Below are 14574 nucleotides of genomic sequence, written 5' to 3'. Positions count from 1 at the left end.
CTTCAAAACAGCCTTTGTGAATATGTCAAACCAGGCTCGGGGAGATTGTTTAAGGCCGTACAAGGACTTCTTGAGTTTGCAAACCTGACTCTTTGCCATACTTCGAAACCATGTGGGATTTCCATGTAGACTTCCTCTTCAAGGTCACCATTTAGAAAGGCATTTTTTATGTCCAGTTGTTGCAAGCACCAATCTTGGTTGACAGCCAATGAGAGAAGAATTCTGATAGTGTTAAGCTTTGCGACAGGAGCAAAGTTTCTTGATAGTTTATTCCATAGGATTGTGTAAATCCTCTAGCTACCAATCGAGCCTTAAATCTCTCAACTGATCCATCTGCTTTGTATTTTATAGTGAAAATCCACTTGCACCCCACGGGTCTTTTCCTAACTGGCAAATCAGTAATAGTCCATGTTCCATTCTTCTCAAGTGCATCAGTCTCATATTGTACTCCCTTCTTCCACTCTGAATTTTGTAATGCCTCTTTTATTGTGTTGGGAACCTAAATATCATCAAGAGAAGTAGCAAATGCTCAGTAAGATGATGATAGCCTTTCATAAGTAACATAATTCCCAATTGGATGTCATGTACATCTCCTAACACCCTTCCTCAATGCAATTGGCATGGTAGAATCATCAATGCTGGGAATTGACACTTCTCCATCCTTATTCTTACCTATGTTTTCTTCAGGTGAACTTGAAATTGAGTCAATATCTTGGTCACATGCTGGTTGTGGTCCGTGCTCTAGCTCCTGTCTTTTCCTCCTCCTGATGTAGACTTGAAAATTCTCATTAGTAAGTTGTGGAGCCACAGATTGAGTAGGCATGGGAGACTGGACAGGCACGGGAGAAGAAATATTTGTGGGCTGGATTGATGATGACTGAACAGGCACGGGTGTGGACAAGTCTTGTGTACAGTCAGTGGGCACAAGCACAGGTTGAGAAGAACTTGGTGACTCTGAGTAGGTAACGGGTACAGACTCAAGAAGAGACTCCCAAACTTGATGTTCATTCATGCTCTCCCCCTGAACATGAGATTTGGGATAGAAGGACACATGTTCAAAGAAAGAGACATCCATGGTGGTGTAAAATCTTTTATTGGTTGGAGAATAACATTTGTACCCTTTTTGAGTTGAAGAGTACCCTAGAAAAATGCACTTATTTGCTCTAGGATCAAATTTGCTACGGTGTTGAGGATACACATGAACAAATACCGTGCAACCAAATAAATTGAGTGGTAAATCAGATGAAGCTGCACGGGTGTGAGGAAAATTTTACAGAAGAAGTTGACGTGGAGATTGAAAAGTAAGAACTCTGGATGGCATACGATTGATCAAATTGGTAGCTGTGAGAATGGCTTCCCCCTAGAAATAATTTGGAACATTAGAGGAAAACATAAGACACTGGGCAACCTCCAAGAGATGTCTATTCTTGCGTTCAGCCACCCCATTTTATTGAGGGGTGTCAACACAAGAACTTATGTGGATAATCCTGTGGTTCTGAAGGTAGGTATTGAGACTACTAGTAAAGTATTCCCTAGCATTGTCTGACTTGAGTACATGAATTCTAGAGTTGAATTGATTTTGAACCATAAGATTGAAGGTTTGAAAAAATTTCCCGACCTCTGACTTTTCTTTCATAAGGAAAACCCAAGTTACCCGTGTATGATCATCAACGAATGTCACAAACCATCGAGTGCCAGAAACATTTTTTATCCGTGAAGGACCCAACACATCACTATGGATCAAAGAAAAAACAGTTGAAGATTTGTATGGAATTTGAGGATATATTGTTCGAGTATGCTTCGCAATCTGACAAATTTCACAATGAAAAGATGCTGGACTTTTATTGATAAATAATTGGGAAACAGTTTTGCAAAATGCACAAAGCTAGGATGACCAAGACGATAGTGTAACAGTATAATTTCACTATCTTTATTGACATTGGAATTGAACACAGAATTGAAAGACTCTAACAGACTCTCAGACTGGACACAACTTGCTTGAGAAACTTGGTTTGAGGATCGGCCACATGAGAGGAGATAGAGCTCGGAGCACAGTTCAGCACTGCCAATCATCTTCCCCGATTTCAAGTCCTGAAAAACACATAAGTTTGGATAAAATTTTGTAACACATTGAAGGTCACGAGCCAATTTGCTAATGGATAAAAGATTACAATCCAAGTTTGGAACATGAAGGACAGAGTCGAGAATCGAGATACAACTCTTTAGTAAGTTGGATGGAACCTGTCCCAGCAATTTTTGAATTTGAACCATCAGCAATACGGACAGACGAGTGACCACTACTTGGCTTGTAATTTTGGAGAAGGGCAGCATCTCCTGTCATGTGATCAGAAGCACCAGTGTCGACTATCCACGGCCTCATTCCTCCTCTGATAGCAGTGAATGCTGTATGTGAATCCATTTGAGCAACCAAACCAGTCCCAGTAAAGCTACCACTGCCAACTTGACTAAACAGTTTTTTGCAGCAAATCCATCTGCTCTTTGCTGAATGGGCTAGGCTCAGGAATAGGAGCACTATCAGAGTTGGAAGCCACATGTGCTTTGCTATCTCTATCAAACTGTGGCTTTGGTTTCCAATCAGCTGGTTTGCCATGGAGCTTCTAGCAAGTCTCCTTGTAATGGCCTGGTTTCTTACAGTAATCACACCATGGCCATTCCCGATTCTGACGATCTCCACCATTACTGTTAGATGATCGGATAGCAAGGGCATATGCATCCAACGTTGAGGCAGGTTGTTCCTTAGATCCCATCATCACTTTCTTTCTATTTTCTTCATGCCTAACCTCTGAGAAAGCTTCCCTGAGACTGAGCAGTGGTTTAGTGCCCATGATTCGACTTCGAACATCATCCAACTCCCTGTTAAGTACTAATAAAAACTTGAATAGCCTTTTTTGTTCCACAATCTGCTTGTACGTTGCTGCATCTTACGAACATTTCCATGAGTGAGTCTCGAATAAGTCAAGTTGCTGCCAATACCGTGTGAGTGTGTTGTAATACTGAGTAACAGACTGCTCTCCTTAGCGGAAGTCATGGAGTATTGATTCAACCTGAAATACCTCTGAAGTTTTTTTAGAGCTGGAGTAAGTTTCTTTGGCTGCATCCCATATTTCTTTTGCAGTCCCAAATAACAAGAAATTTTCACCTATGTCATTGTTCATGTAATTGATAAGCCATGACATGATCTTACTATTTCCAATCTTCCACTTTCTGAAACTTGGATCTATAGTCTCTGGCATGGCTACTGCACCCGTGAGATACTCATCCATTCCCTTACCACAAATGAACAGCAACACAGATTGTGACCACTGCAAATAATTATGGCCATTTAATTTGTGTCCTGTGATGAGAATAGGAAAAGCATCACTACCACCAAGGTTTGGAATTTCTGAACTGCCTCCAGATTCTGGTGTCGTGATGTTGGATGTTTGTGATGAGGTCATTCCGTATTTTGTCATGCAAAGAGAATCGGCCTGAGAAACAAAGAGAAGGCCAGAAAGAATCGGCCAGAGAGAACGATGGCCATGGAGAGATGGCCAGAAAGAATGATGGCCATAGAGAGGCGGCCTGAAGGGATTATGGTTCAGAGAACTGGCTCTGATACCATGAAGAATTTCCTTTCTTTCTCTTAATTAAAATCGGTCCTACATCTGTATATATACAAAAAGGTCTAATAAAGGAAATAACTAACTAGCTCGATTCTTTCCTAAAAATTAGGAAACAGAATCATAGGAAAAGATCACAACCGATCTCTCCTTTTATTCCCAAAAAACTTTCCTAAAAAATAAATTCCCTAACTTTGACTTCCAATTATTCAACAAATATGCATAAAAAAATCCATACGTTTATTTATAGAGAATAATTTACATATCACTTTTATTAATGAATAAGGTAAGAATCCAGTATCTTGCTAAAATAAGAAGAAATTGATTCACATTCCTAATTTGGATGAATTGTGTAATCATTAATTTGGATGAAAGTAATAACCATATGAATATACGAGATATTGCCTTCTCATAGACAATCACTAAAATATCTTTTTTCCACCCAATACACAACTATAAATACCTAGCTAACAAGAGTATGCATCTTATATATACTACTCCCATAAGAGACCATGAGGATTTCTTCAATAGTTTTGCTTCTTTTTGTTGTTATTTTTGCTTTATTTTCAGATCTTGTTGTCTCTTCAAAAAGACCTTGCAGAAAACTTCCAGATCCAGGGCCGGGGCCTTGCCTGTACGATATATGCCCGCCGCCATCTTCAATGCTCTCAGAACCTTGTGTAGCAACACCGTCATCAGTTGAGAAAGTAGAAGACAGCAAAGTTGATACGATAGAGCATTCTCAGTCCACGGGCAAACGTGCCCATTGAATTACGTACCGTTATACCTGAAACTTTTGCATTTTCTAAATCTAATTTCAGATATTATCAGAAAAAAGTTTTGGGGGTGCTGAGGACATGTCCAAACCTTTTGGGGGTTGTTTATAACAGCATGTGAAACTATTATTTTATATTTTTATATTTATTTTTATTTACTTTTATTTTGTAACTGTAGTTGCAATGTTGAGATACAAAAGCAATTTCCGATTGATTTGTTCATACTAAGTTGATACCACTTACTTAATGCTGTCTAGATTGGAACAACATTAATCCAGTTATTTTAGAGGAATATGTAGTATAAGTGAAAACATTGCGAGAATGCGAGAATGCGAGAATACGAGAATAATTTGAAACCAAATTCAAGGTTTTAATTTTTAATTTAACTTTCAAAGCCTATGATATTTCCCAGAAACCCTTTATTTTATGGACTTCTTGTCTTAGAAAGAAGAGCAAAAATAAGTTTTCTTTTGATTGAACCAAATCAATCTAACCAGTGGCTTTTTGTTGGGAAATTGCAGTGTGCCCTGGTTTGTGCGAGGAGCCCAAAAGGTGTTGTTGGAAGCAGCATGGTGGAAGTTTAGAGCGTGGCATTTCTAGAGACAATTTTCGCTGTTTTTGCCTCAGTTGCCGAGATAGCTGTTAAACATTTTCCTCGAGCCAACAGCAAAATTTACTAGAGAGGCTAGAGCAATGATATGCATCTCTGATTTATGTCGATTGTTGTCATCAGAATAATAAATACCAGGCATTTGTTTTGCTTTCTTCAAACGATTTCTTATGTATTGTTATTTGCTTAATGAAACGTTCTCGTCTGGAGTTTCATTTCAGCAAATTTCTCCTCTAGATTCTGATTGGAGTCTAGTCTTCAATAACCATTTATTTGAAGTATGACATGCTTAACTCTAAACTCTACGTTATATTTTCTTCCAATTTCCAGAATGTTTGATTAGAATTTCAGAAAGGTGAGCACTTCTGAAACTTGTATTCGTAGCTTCTGTTAGTATTTGTTTGTAAAAAAAAAAAAACAAAATAGTCCCACATTGGAATTTTGAACATTCTTTTAGAGGTTTAAAAGCATTGAATGCTTATTGGGCTTTGAATAATGAATCAAAGTGTAGGCTTCTAAACCCGCGTGCGGGTAGCGCGAATAATGCGCGATTTTGACGCGATTATTAGACGCACTGTTGAGAATGAAAACCCTAATCTTATTCATGAGATAACATGGGCTTATATAGGCCCCTACAACTTACACATAAGCCCCTAAACATATTACTATTTCAACACTCCTCCTCAAGATGGGCGAAAGATATCCACTAAGCCCATCTTGTCACATCCTCTGATCATATCTACTCTCCAGTAGTCCACTATCCAACTTCTCTTTGATGAAGAACCTATCAATCTCGATGTGTTTGGTTCTATCATGCTGCACTGGGTTGTTGGCGATACTGATGGCTGACTTGTTATCACACCACAGTTTCATCTTGGCTCCTTGATCCAGCTTCAGCTCCACCAACATGCTCTTTAACCACAACAACTCTGTAACTCCTAAGGCCATGGCTCTATACTCTGCTTCAGCTGTTGATCTCGCTACCACGGATTGCTTCTTTCTCTTCCACGAGACCAAGTTGCCTCCTACAAAGATACAATATCCTGAGGTGGATCTCCTGTCATCAGCACAGCTAGCCCAATCAGAGTCGCAATAACCCTCGATGTTCACATGTCCATTCTTCCTGAATACCAGTCCCTTCCCGGGGGCACTCTTTAAATATATCAGAATCTGGTACACAGCGTCCATATGACCCTTCCTCGGATCGTGCATGTAGCGACTCACCACGCTCACTGCAAAAGAGATATCAGGACGTGTGTGACTCAAATAGATCAATCTTCCCACCAGCCTCTGGTATCTGTCACGATCAACTGGTTCTCCGGCCTCAGCACCTAGTTTGAACTTCTGGTCGATCGGTGTAGTTGCAGGTTTGCACCCTAACATCCCTGTCTCTTTGAGAAGATCCAGTGCATACTTTCTCTGGGATAGGACGATTCCCTCCGCTCCTCGAGCTATCTCTATTCCAAGAAAGTATCGAAGCAAGCCAAGATCTTTCACCTCGAATTCCTTACCCAGTCTTACTTTGAGTTGGGCAATCTCCTTCTCATCATTCCCTGTAATAATCATATCATCTACATATACTGTAAGTATGGTGATGTGACCTCCACTTATTCGAAAGAACACGGTATGGTTGGCGTTGATCTGCTGGTACCCCATACCAATCATAGCCCTTCTGAATCTGTCAAACCAAGCACGAGGAGACTGCTTCAGCCCATAGAGAGACTTCTTCAATCTACAGACCTTTCCCACTGTCTGATCTGTACCAAATCCTGGTGGTATCTCCATGTATACCTCCTCCACTAGATCTCCATGAAGAAATGCATTCTTCACATCTAGTTGGTGTAACTTCCATCCACCATTTACTGCCAGAGAGATTAAGGTCCGAACAGTGCTCATCTTCGCCACCGGTGCAAAAGTCTCATCATAATCGATGCCATATGTCTGACTATACCCTTTTGCCACCAGACGAGCCTTGTAGCGCTCAACTTGTCCATCTGGATTCTGCTTCACAGTGAAGACCCACTTGCACCCAACTGCTCTCTTCCCTTCTGGTAATTTTACTAGCTCCCAAGTGCGGTTTTTCTCAAGGGCTCCTAGCTCCTCATGCATAGCTGCTTTCCACTTTGGGTCCTTCTTAGCAACCTGCTAATTGTTAGGTACAGTAACAGAATCCAATGATGCAATGAATGCTCCATGTGCAGGGTGGATATTAGAATATGATATAAATTGGGTAAGATCCCAACCATATCTATCGGGAGGATGTCCCGCATTGCTGCGAGTAGTCCTCCGTACTGATACTGGTGTGGGAGGAGTAAGGGGAGGATTGATATCACCTTGGAAGGAATCTGATGGTGGTGTAGGTGTCTCAGGAGTCGGGACAGGCGTTGATAAGGGACTTGGCACTAGTGGCACTGTAGGTACTGTTTCCGCAAGTTGCTTCCCCTTCCTACTATAGGTAAGTAGCTCCCCCTGAGCCGTGGGCCTAACACCTCTTGTCTCCTTATCTTCTTCTTCTTTATTCTCCTGCTCCTCCTCAACCAGTTCTCCTTCCCAAGGAATCGTTAGAGAAATCGATTTCTTCATATTATTCTCTACATTATTCACATGCCTCTCACCATTCTCCCCCTCTCGTCTCATACTTCCAGTATTGGGCGAGTCACCAACGGATGAGGGTACCTTCTGTGTGTAATATGGCTCAAATTCACGAAAGTACACATCCATGCTTACGAACAGCCTTTTCTCCACCGGGCTCCAGCAAACATATCCCTTTTGAGTAGCAGAATATCCCACAAAAATACACTTCACCGCTCTAGGGGCAAGCTTCCCGACGGATGGTCTGTTATCCTTCACAAAACACACACAGCCAAATACCTTCAGTGGAAGAATCCCACCATTATCTCCTTTCAATGTCTCACACGGAGACTTCCAATCCAGTACTCTCGAGGGCATTCTGTTGATCAGCGCCGCTGCAGTCAACACTGCTTGCCCCCACAATGTTTCTGGGACATTCATGGAGATCATCATACTTCTAGCAACCTCTAAGAGATGTCTGTTCTTCCTTTCTGCTACCCCATTCTGAGCTGGTGTGTATGGACACGTAGTCTGGTGTTGTATTCCATGAGATGACAAGTATTCTCCAAACACTTTGTTGGTGTACTCTGTCCCATTATCAGATCTCAATACCTTCACCACTGCTCCATATTGGGTCTGAACATTCCTATGAAAGTTTTGAAAGCAGCCAAACACTTCACTCTTATTCTTCATCAGGTATAACCAAGTAACGCGAGAGAAGCAATCAATGAATGTAACAAAATACTTGTATCCGTTCATAGAACTTGTGGAACAAGGCCCCCAAACATCTGAATGTATCAGATCAAATGCATGAGAACTCCTATGATCAGAACTAACATAAGAGCTTCTAGTAAGCTTTCCCAACTTACATGCATCACACACAAGTTTCTCTTTATTTGCTTTCTCAAATAAAGATGGATACAATCTACTTAAAGTACCAAAGGATGAGTGTCCCAAGCGCTGGTGATGAAGCATCAATTCACTCTCGGCACTCATTTCAGATCCTACTCCTGCTTTCTCTACCATTGACACCAAAGCTGAGTCCAGTCCCTCACGATCCAAGTACCACAGTCCATTACTCCACGTGCCAGTCCCAAGTCTCCGTCCTGTCCCTTTCTCCTGGAAGATCACCTTGGGAATATCAAAAGAAACGATACATTTTAGTTGGAGGATAATAGCACTAATGGACAAAAGATTTACTGGAAAGGAAGGAGCATGCAAAACATTGGACAGAGTTACAGAACCTGTACAATTAACAGTACCCTTACCAACCACAGGCTGAAATGTACCATCAGCTGTTTGGATGCTATCTGCTGATGCTAGGTGAGTGTATGACGAGAACTCACTAGCGTTGCCCGTCACATGTCGAGATGCACCGGAGTCGACAATCCATTCTGATGGTCTATTGGGAGACATAGAAGCAAGAGCATGTATGTCATCCGTACATTTGATCGGATGAGCATAAGTAGCAGAGTTGCCTTTGGATGTCTCCTCAGTTCCACTTCTTCTGTCTCCATCTCCTGCTACTCTCTGCTTCCTTCGAAGAATCTCCAGGAGCATATGGTCCTCCTCAGTAAAGACCATCTCAGTTGCTTCCCCTTCCTCTGCTACCATCATATTCGCCCGATTCCCTGCTCCTCTTTCACCTCGTCGACCCCCACGGCCACGACCACGACCTCCGAACTGTACACGTCCACCCGAATCTCCTTCCTTGGGTGGCTTGGTGCAAGCATGCCTTAGATGACCCACCGTGCCGCAGTTGTAGCACTGTCGAGTCTCTCCCCTAGATCCAGTGTTGCTAGAGGCTGCCATTGCTGACTTCACCACAGGAAGTCCACCTGTCCCTGCCTGCAGCCGAATGCGAGTCTCCTCCTGGATCATAGCAGAGACAGCCTCCTCAAGTGTGGGAATCTTCGGCTGAGCTAGTAGCAATGCGATTCGCTGAGCGAACTCTGATGTCAATCCCTTGAGAAACACCATAGTCCTCTCCTGTAGAAAGGCCTCCCGTTCTTTACACCCCGGGTCCTTGCAGCTAGCCCGAGGGGAAAAATGATCATAATCCAGCCACAGACGCTCCAATTCTGTAGCATATTCCTGTACAGTCCTCTCTCCCTGGACTGTGGCGTCGACCTCCCCTTTAATCTGGAATACCCTCAGGTTATTCCCGACTCCGTCATATGTCCTCCTCAACTTCTCCCAGACGTCCTTCACCTTCTCAATGCCATCCACTGTGGCTGCGATCGTCGGGACCAATGAATTGAGAAGCCATATGTACACCAACATATGAGTGGACTTCCACTCATCTCTTCTCTCCGAGTCCTCCGGCTCTGTCACCTCTCCTGTCAGATAACCCTCCAGATTCCTCCCTGCAAGGATGTATCTCACCCGTCGCGACCAGCTCAGGTACGTATTCGGTCCATCAAGCTTCAGATCGATGGTCGGAAGCTCCAACTTCTTCGATGGTTTTGTCGCACTCTCACCAGCCGACAACTTCATTAGCTTCATCAAAGTTGATACCTCCGCGGGGTTCAACTTCTTGATGATCTCCTCCATCGAATAGGCTTTAGACCCACCGCCTGTTCACCTTCTCTTCCAACGCTTGTTGTGTGCAGTAAAAATTTCGGTAGCACCTCTGCCACACAACAAGAGTAGGATCTCAAACAAATTCTCGTTTCTCAGAGGAAACAAGAACCAAAACCAGTTATATATCTCATCGATGTGAGATATAAACTCTTCCTGTCATCAGTTCGAGGACTGAGTCAAGGGAACCCATGCCAAACTCTAGGTCCTACCTCTACATATGTATACTTATCTCATTTTGTACATATTGCAGATTATTTTTAAATATAATACTATTAAAATGTTTTTTCAAACAAAGTGGGGGATTGTTAGTATTTGTTTGTAAAAAAATAAGATAGTCCCACATTGGAATTTTGAACATTCTTTTAGAGGTTTAAAAGCATTGAATGCTTATTGGGCTTTGAATAATGGATCAAAGTGTAGGCTTCTAAACCCGCGTGCGGGTAGCGCGAATAATGCGCGATCATATTACTATTTCAACACGCACTTAGCACTTTGCACGCTTGCCGCTGCCGCTTAAATGTTCTATTTTTTATATATATAATTATATATTGAATATATTTTATTTTTAATGTTATTTCGAATTTTAAAAATTATGAAAAGACAAGTGACTGTTGAAAAGTGGCTGTTTGTTCCAAGGGGTGTTTTGAAAAGTTGTGACTGTTGGAAGCACCTTTTCAAAACTATAAATAGTTTATGTTTTCAGATATCTTTTTACACTTCTTTCTCTGAATCTTTTCTATCAAAAACTTCTGTAATATTACAAACTTGTTTCACAACGAATTAAGGAAAATTCCAGATTTGCTTACTGGAATTTTTATTTTCTGTTGTATCCTGGGAAGAAAATTTGCATTAACCCGAAGCAACTTTGAATATCAAGTGGGGGCAAATATTTCTTTAATGAAAGTGTTTCATGTCTCAGAATTTCTGTCTCCTTAATTGTTTTACTAACAGCTTCTTGCGGCGCAATGAATGATTTTGAATTCTTTTCTTAATTACGTGTGTTATCCATGGTGGTTGTCTTTTTGGATTACAGTTTTCGAGTACCTTTATTTCCCATGTAAAATTTATGCTTGTTCAGTGCCTGACAGTAGGTCTGTTTTTTTTTAAAAACTCTCAAAACACAGGAAGCGAATTGCACTGTAAATTCATGGGCTAAAGGGTATAGGCAACAATGATCTTATTTGCACGGTAAATACACCCTCTTTTTTTCTATCATGAGGACTGAACTTGCCTTTTATAACAAAGGTTGCTAATTTCCAGTTCTGAGAGTATTATCAGAACCATGTAGGGAGTTTGGAAATTATTTTTAACCCGTGACTTTTTGCCCCCTATGACCTTCTCTAAATTTAGATTTTTTTTATTAGCATCGAGCTGTTGTATTCATAGCATTTTCAGGATAATATACCGATTTTTTTTTCAAGTTCTAGAATATTCCCTATTGAGTATCCATGAAAACTTTTGTATGGTGAGTTTGTTGCAACGCTGAATCACGGGTTGATATATTTGTGTACTGGCATGGTTTTCTTGTTTGGTCTAATTTCTTTATATAGTCTCTACAGATGGAATCCCATCCATCTGTGGGATTCCGAGTTCATCATGGCGCTGTTGGGAGATATTGGTGATGTCATCACGGTGTCTGATGACATTTTGCTTAAAAGGAATGCTATGGAATGTAAAGCTATGCTCCAGATCCGTGATCCATCAGAAATCCCTCAGGTGGTCACATTCAGATATTCATCTCCAGACGGCATCCACGTGATGGAAGGCTCCGTTCAGCTCAACAAGCCTCTCTCAGAGTTTAAAGGGAGAAGCAGGGATGACTTTGAATCTTTTGTGAGAAGAGAGGGAAAACAAATGCCATCCATGGTGGCCCACCCAACCATCCCAGCTATTACCACTTTGCCCTCAGGAGTTTCTAGGCCTCCACTTAACCAGCCAGCAGAATCTAGCAAGCACATCTCGGCAGCTCTAGCGAATCTATCCTCTCCTCTGAAAGATCCAGGCACTGTCTCTCCTAAGGCTGGTGTGGACTTATCCCCTCCCCTCGTGGAAGTCATGTTTAAAGGTGTCAGGATCAAGATCGCCAGAGATTCATGGGATCTGCTATCTCCAGTCCTCGAACAATCTGACGAAGTCGCTCCTCCTCACTCTCAATCCTTTCCAGCTAATCAAGCCATCCGTATCAGCTCATCAGTCTCCGGAGACAAAGATTCATCTTCAGATCCCCCTCCTGGCTTCGAAAAGAAGAAGGTATCAGCTAGAAAAAAATCTTCCAGGTGTGTGATGGCTCATCTGCCGCACAGAAGGCATCTCTCTATCAAGAAGAAGGGGCCGCAGCTCAGTAGCTCCAAGGGTACATCCTCTTCCTCAGCTTCTACTCTCCCTATCAATGCAATGAACTCTTCTATTCTGCATGAGATTTCTGTTAACTGTGGTGTCCAGGAACCAGTTGATCCTTTGGGGTTACTTGAAATCAAAGCATTGGAAAGAGAGGGTGTCAAGTCTCCTAGTTAGTCCCCCCCTTATCTAAGTTGTCCTCCCTCGTTCTCAATCATGAAGATTGGATCTTGGAATGTCAGAGGGTTAAACGACCCTGTGAAGCGTAGAATTGTTAAGGAATGTATTAAGATGGCCAAAATCAACCTCCTAGGTATCCAGGAATCCAAACTCAACTCCTTGCGGCCTAACATTCTCAAAAGACTGGGGGGGGAGTAGTATATCTGCCTGGATTTCCCTTGATGCTGTCCAATCCAGAGGGGGAGTCCTCCTAGGATGGGATGAGTCTATGCTCTCCTGCTCTTCCTCTTCCATAGGCATCTTTTCTGTTACAGCAGTCTTTACTCATATTCCTTCAAATTGGCAGTTTGCTGCCACATCTGTTTATGCCCCCTGTGACAATGAAGATAGAGAGGTCTGTTGGTGGGAAATTCATAGGATCCAGTCCTCTATTTCTTTACCTTGGGTTGTCTTTGGTGATTTCAATATGACTCTCAGCTCTTCTGAGCGCAGTGGTAGATCAGGATCCCTTCGTGACATCGCCGCTTTTAAAAAGTTGATCGATTCCTGTTGTCTTATTGATCTTCCCCTTAGCGGTAGAAAGTTTACATGGTCAAACCAGAGATCTCCCCCTGTTCAAGCAAGGCTTGATAGGTTCTTTGTCTCTTTAGACTTCGAAGCTCACTTCCCCCTCCTTACTCAATACGGTTTTCAGCCTCCATGCTCTGATCACTGTCCCATCATTTTGGACACCACCTCATCCTTTCAACCTCCTCCTTTCAGGTTCGAAAAGTTCTGGCTATCCTTCCCCTCCTTTATTCCTTTCATCCAATCTTGTTGGAAATCATTCTCCTCTAATAATGAACAGCAGATTCCCCTGCCTCTTAAGCTGAAATTCATAAAGAAAAGAATAAAATGGTGGAAAAAATCTTCTCTTGGCTCTCTCAATCAAGCTCTCTCTAAAGCCATGACCACCCTAAACTACATCAATTCTATAGAGGAGTCCAGAGTTCTTTCCAACCAAGAATCTCTTCTTAGACTCAAAGTTAAGGAGGATATTCATCATCTTGCTAAGGCAGAAGAAACCAAGTGGAGGCAGAGATCTAGAATTCAATGGTTGAAAGAGGGAGATAATAACACAGCTTTCTTTCATAGAACTGCATCATATCATAGGAGGAAAAATTTTATTCCACATCTCCTCATCAATAACACTATTATTTCTTCTGATATTGACATGAAGTCAGCTTTCTTTGACTATTTTTCTGATCTCTTCCGCAAACATCCAGATCCTAGACTGTCCATCAATTGGAGCTCCCTATATCCTGATACCAGCCTAGATCTCTCATCTCTGGACACCCCCTTTTCCCCTCTAGAAATCAAAACCGCTGTTTTTGACCTGCACCCTGAGAAATCCCCAGGTCCAGACGGTCTTCCCCTCCTGTTCTATCAAAAGTTCTGGTCCTCAATTCATCTTGATATTATCTCCTTCATTCAATCCCTCTTTTTCCACCCTTCACTTCTCCACAACATTAACTATTCATACGTCTGTCTCATCCCCAAGAAAGAGGGTGCAAATTCCCCATCTGACTTCAGGCCTATTAGCCTTCTTAACAGCACTTGTAAGATCTTCACAAAAGTTTTGGCTAACAGGCTCAAAATTTTCATCCCTTCCCTTGTTGATAAGTCTCAGGCTGCCTTTCAAAGTGGGAAATCAACACTGGATTCCATTCTCTTGGCTCATGAGATGATAAATTTCTGTTCATCCGGTAAAAAGGAGATATGTGCCATCAAAATTGATTTTTTTAAAGCCTTTGACTGTGTTAACTGGAACTTTTTATTGAATCTCCTCAGAGCTAGAGGTTTCAGTCCTCTGTGGTGTTCATGGATTCAAAATATCCTTTCCTCTTCCAAATCAGCA

At 41.9% G+C, this 14574-nt stretch overlaps 1 protein-coding gene across 1 annotated transcript; it reads right to left on the bottom strand.

The window, feature by feature from the left end:
• LOC109831307 lies at positions 9314-10130 on the bottom strand. The gene is made up of 3 exons (XM_020398639.1): positions 10058-10130; positions 9468-9943; positions 9314-9391 (listed from the first exon to the last, which is right to left on the bottom strand). Exons 1-3 carry the CDS (start codon positions 10128-10130, stop codon positions 9314-9316), a joined length of 627 nt encoding a protein of 208 aa, XP_020254228.1.

Source organism: Asparagus officinalis, chromosome 1 (genome assembly GCF_001876935.1).
Source record: "Asparagus officinalis chromosome 1, Aspof.V1, whole genome shotgun sequence".
Taxonomy (NCBI): domain Eukaryota; kingdom Viridiplantae; phylum Streptophyta; class Magnoliopsida; order Asparagales; family Asparagaceae; genus Asparagus; species Asparagus officinalis.
This window is presented reverse-complemented; position numbering and strand designations above follow the sequence as displayed.

Bases quoted from the DNA above. Each gene is read 5' to 3' on its own strand.
- LOC109831307 (XM_020398639.1), bottom strand. From the start codon at position 10,130: ATGGAGGAGATCATCAAGAAGTTGAACCCCGCGGAGGTATCAACTTTG. The intron at 9,944-10,057 runs GTGAGAGTGCGA...ACATCCTTGCAG, and splicing joins GCTAATGAAGTTGTCGGCTG to GGAGGAATCTGGAGGGTTAT. The intron at 9,392-9,467 runs GTCTCTGCTATG...TGGTGAAGTCAG, and splicing joins TTCCCACACTTGAGGAGGCT to CAATGGCAGCCTCTAGCAAC.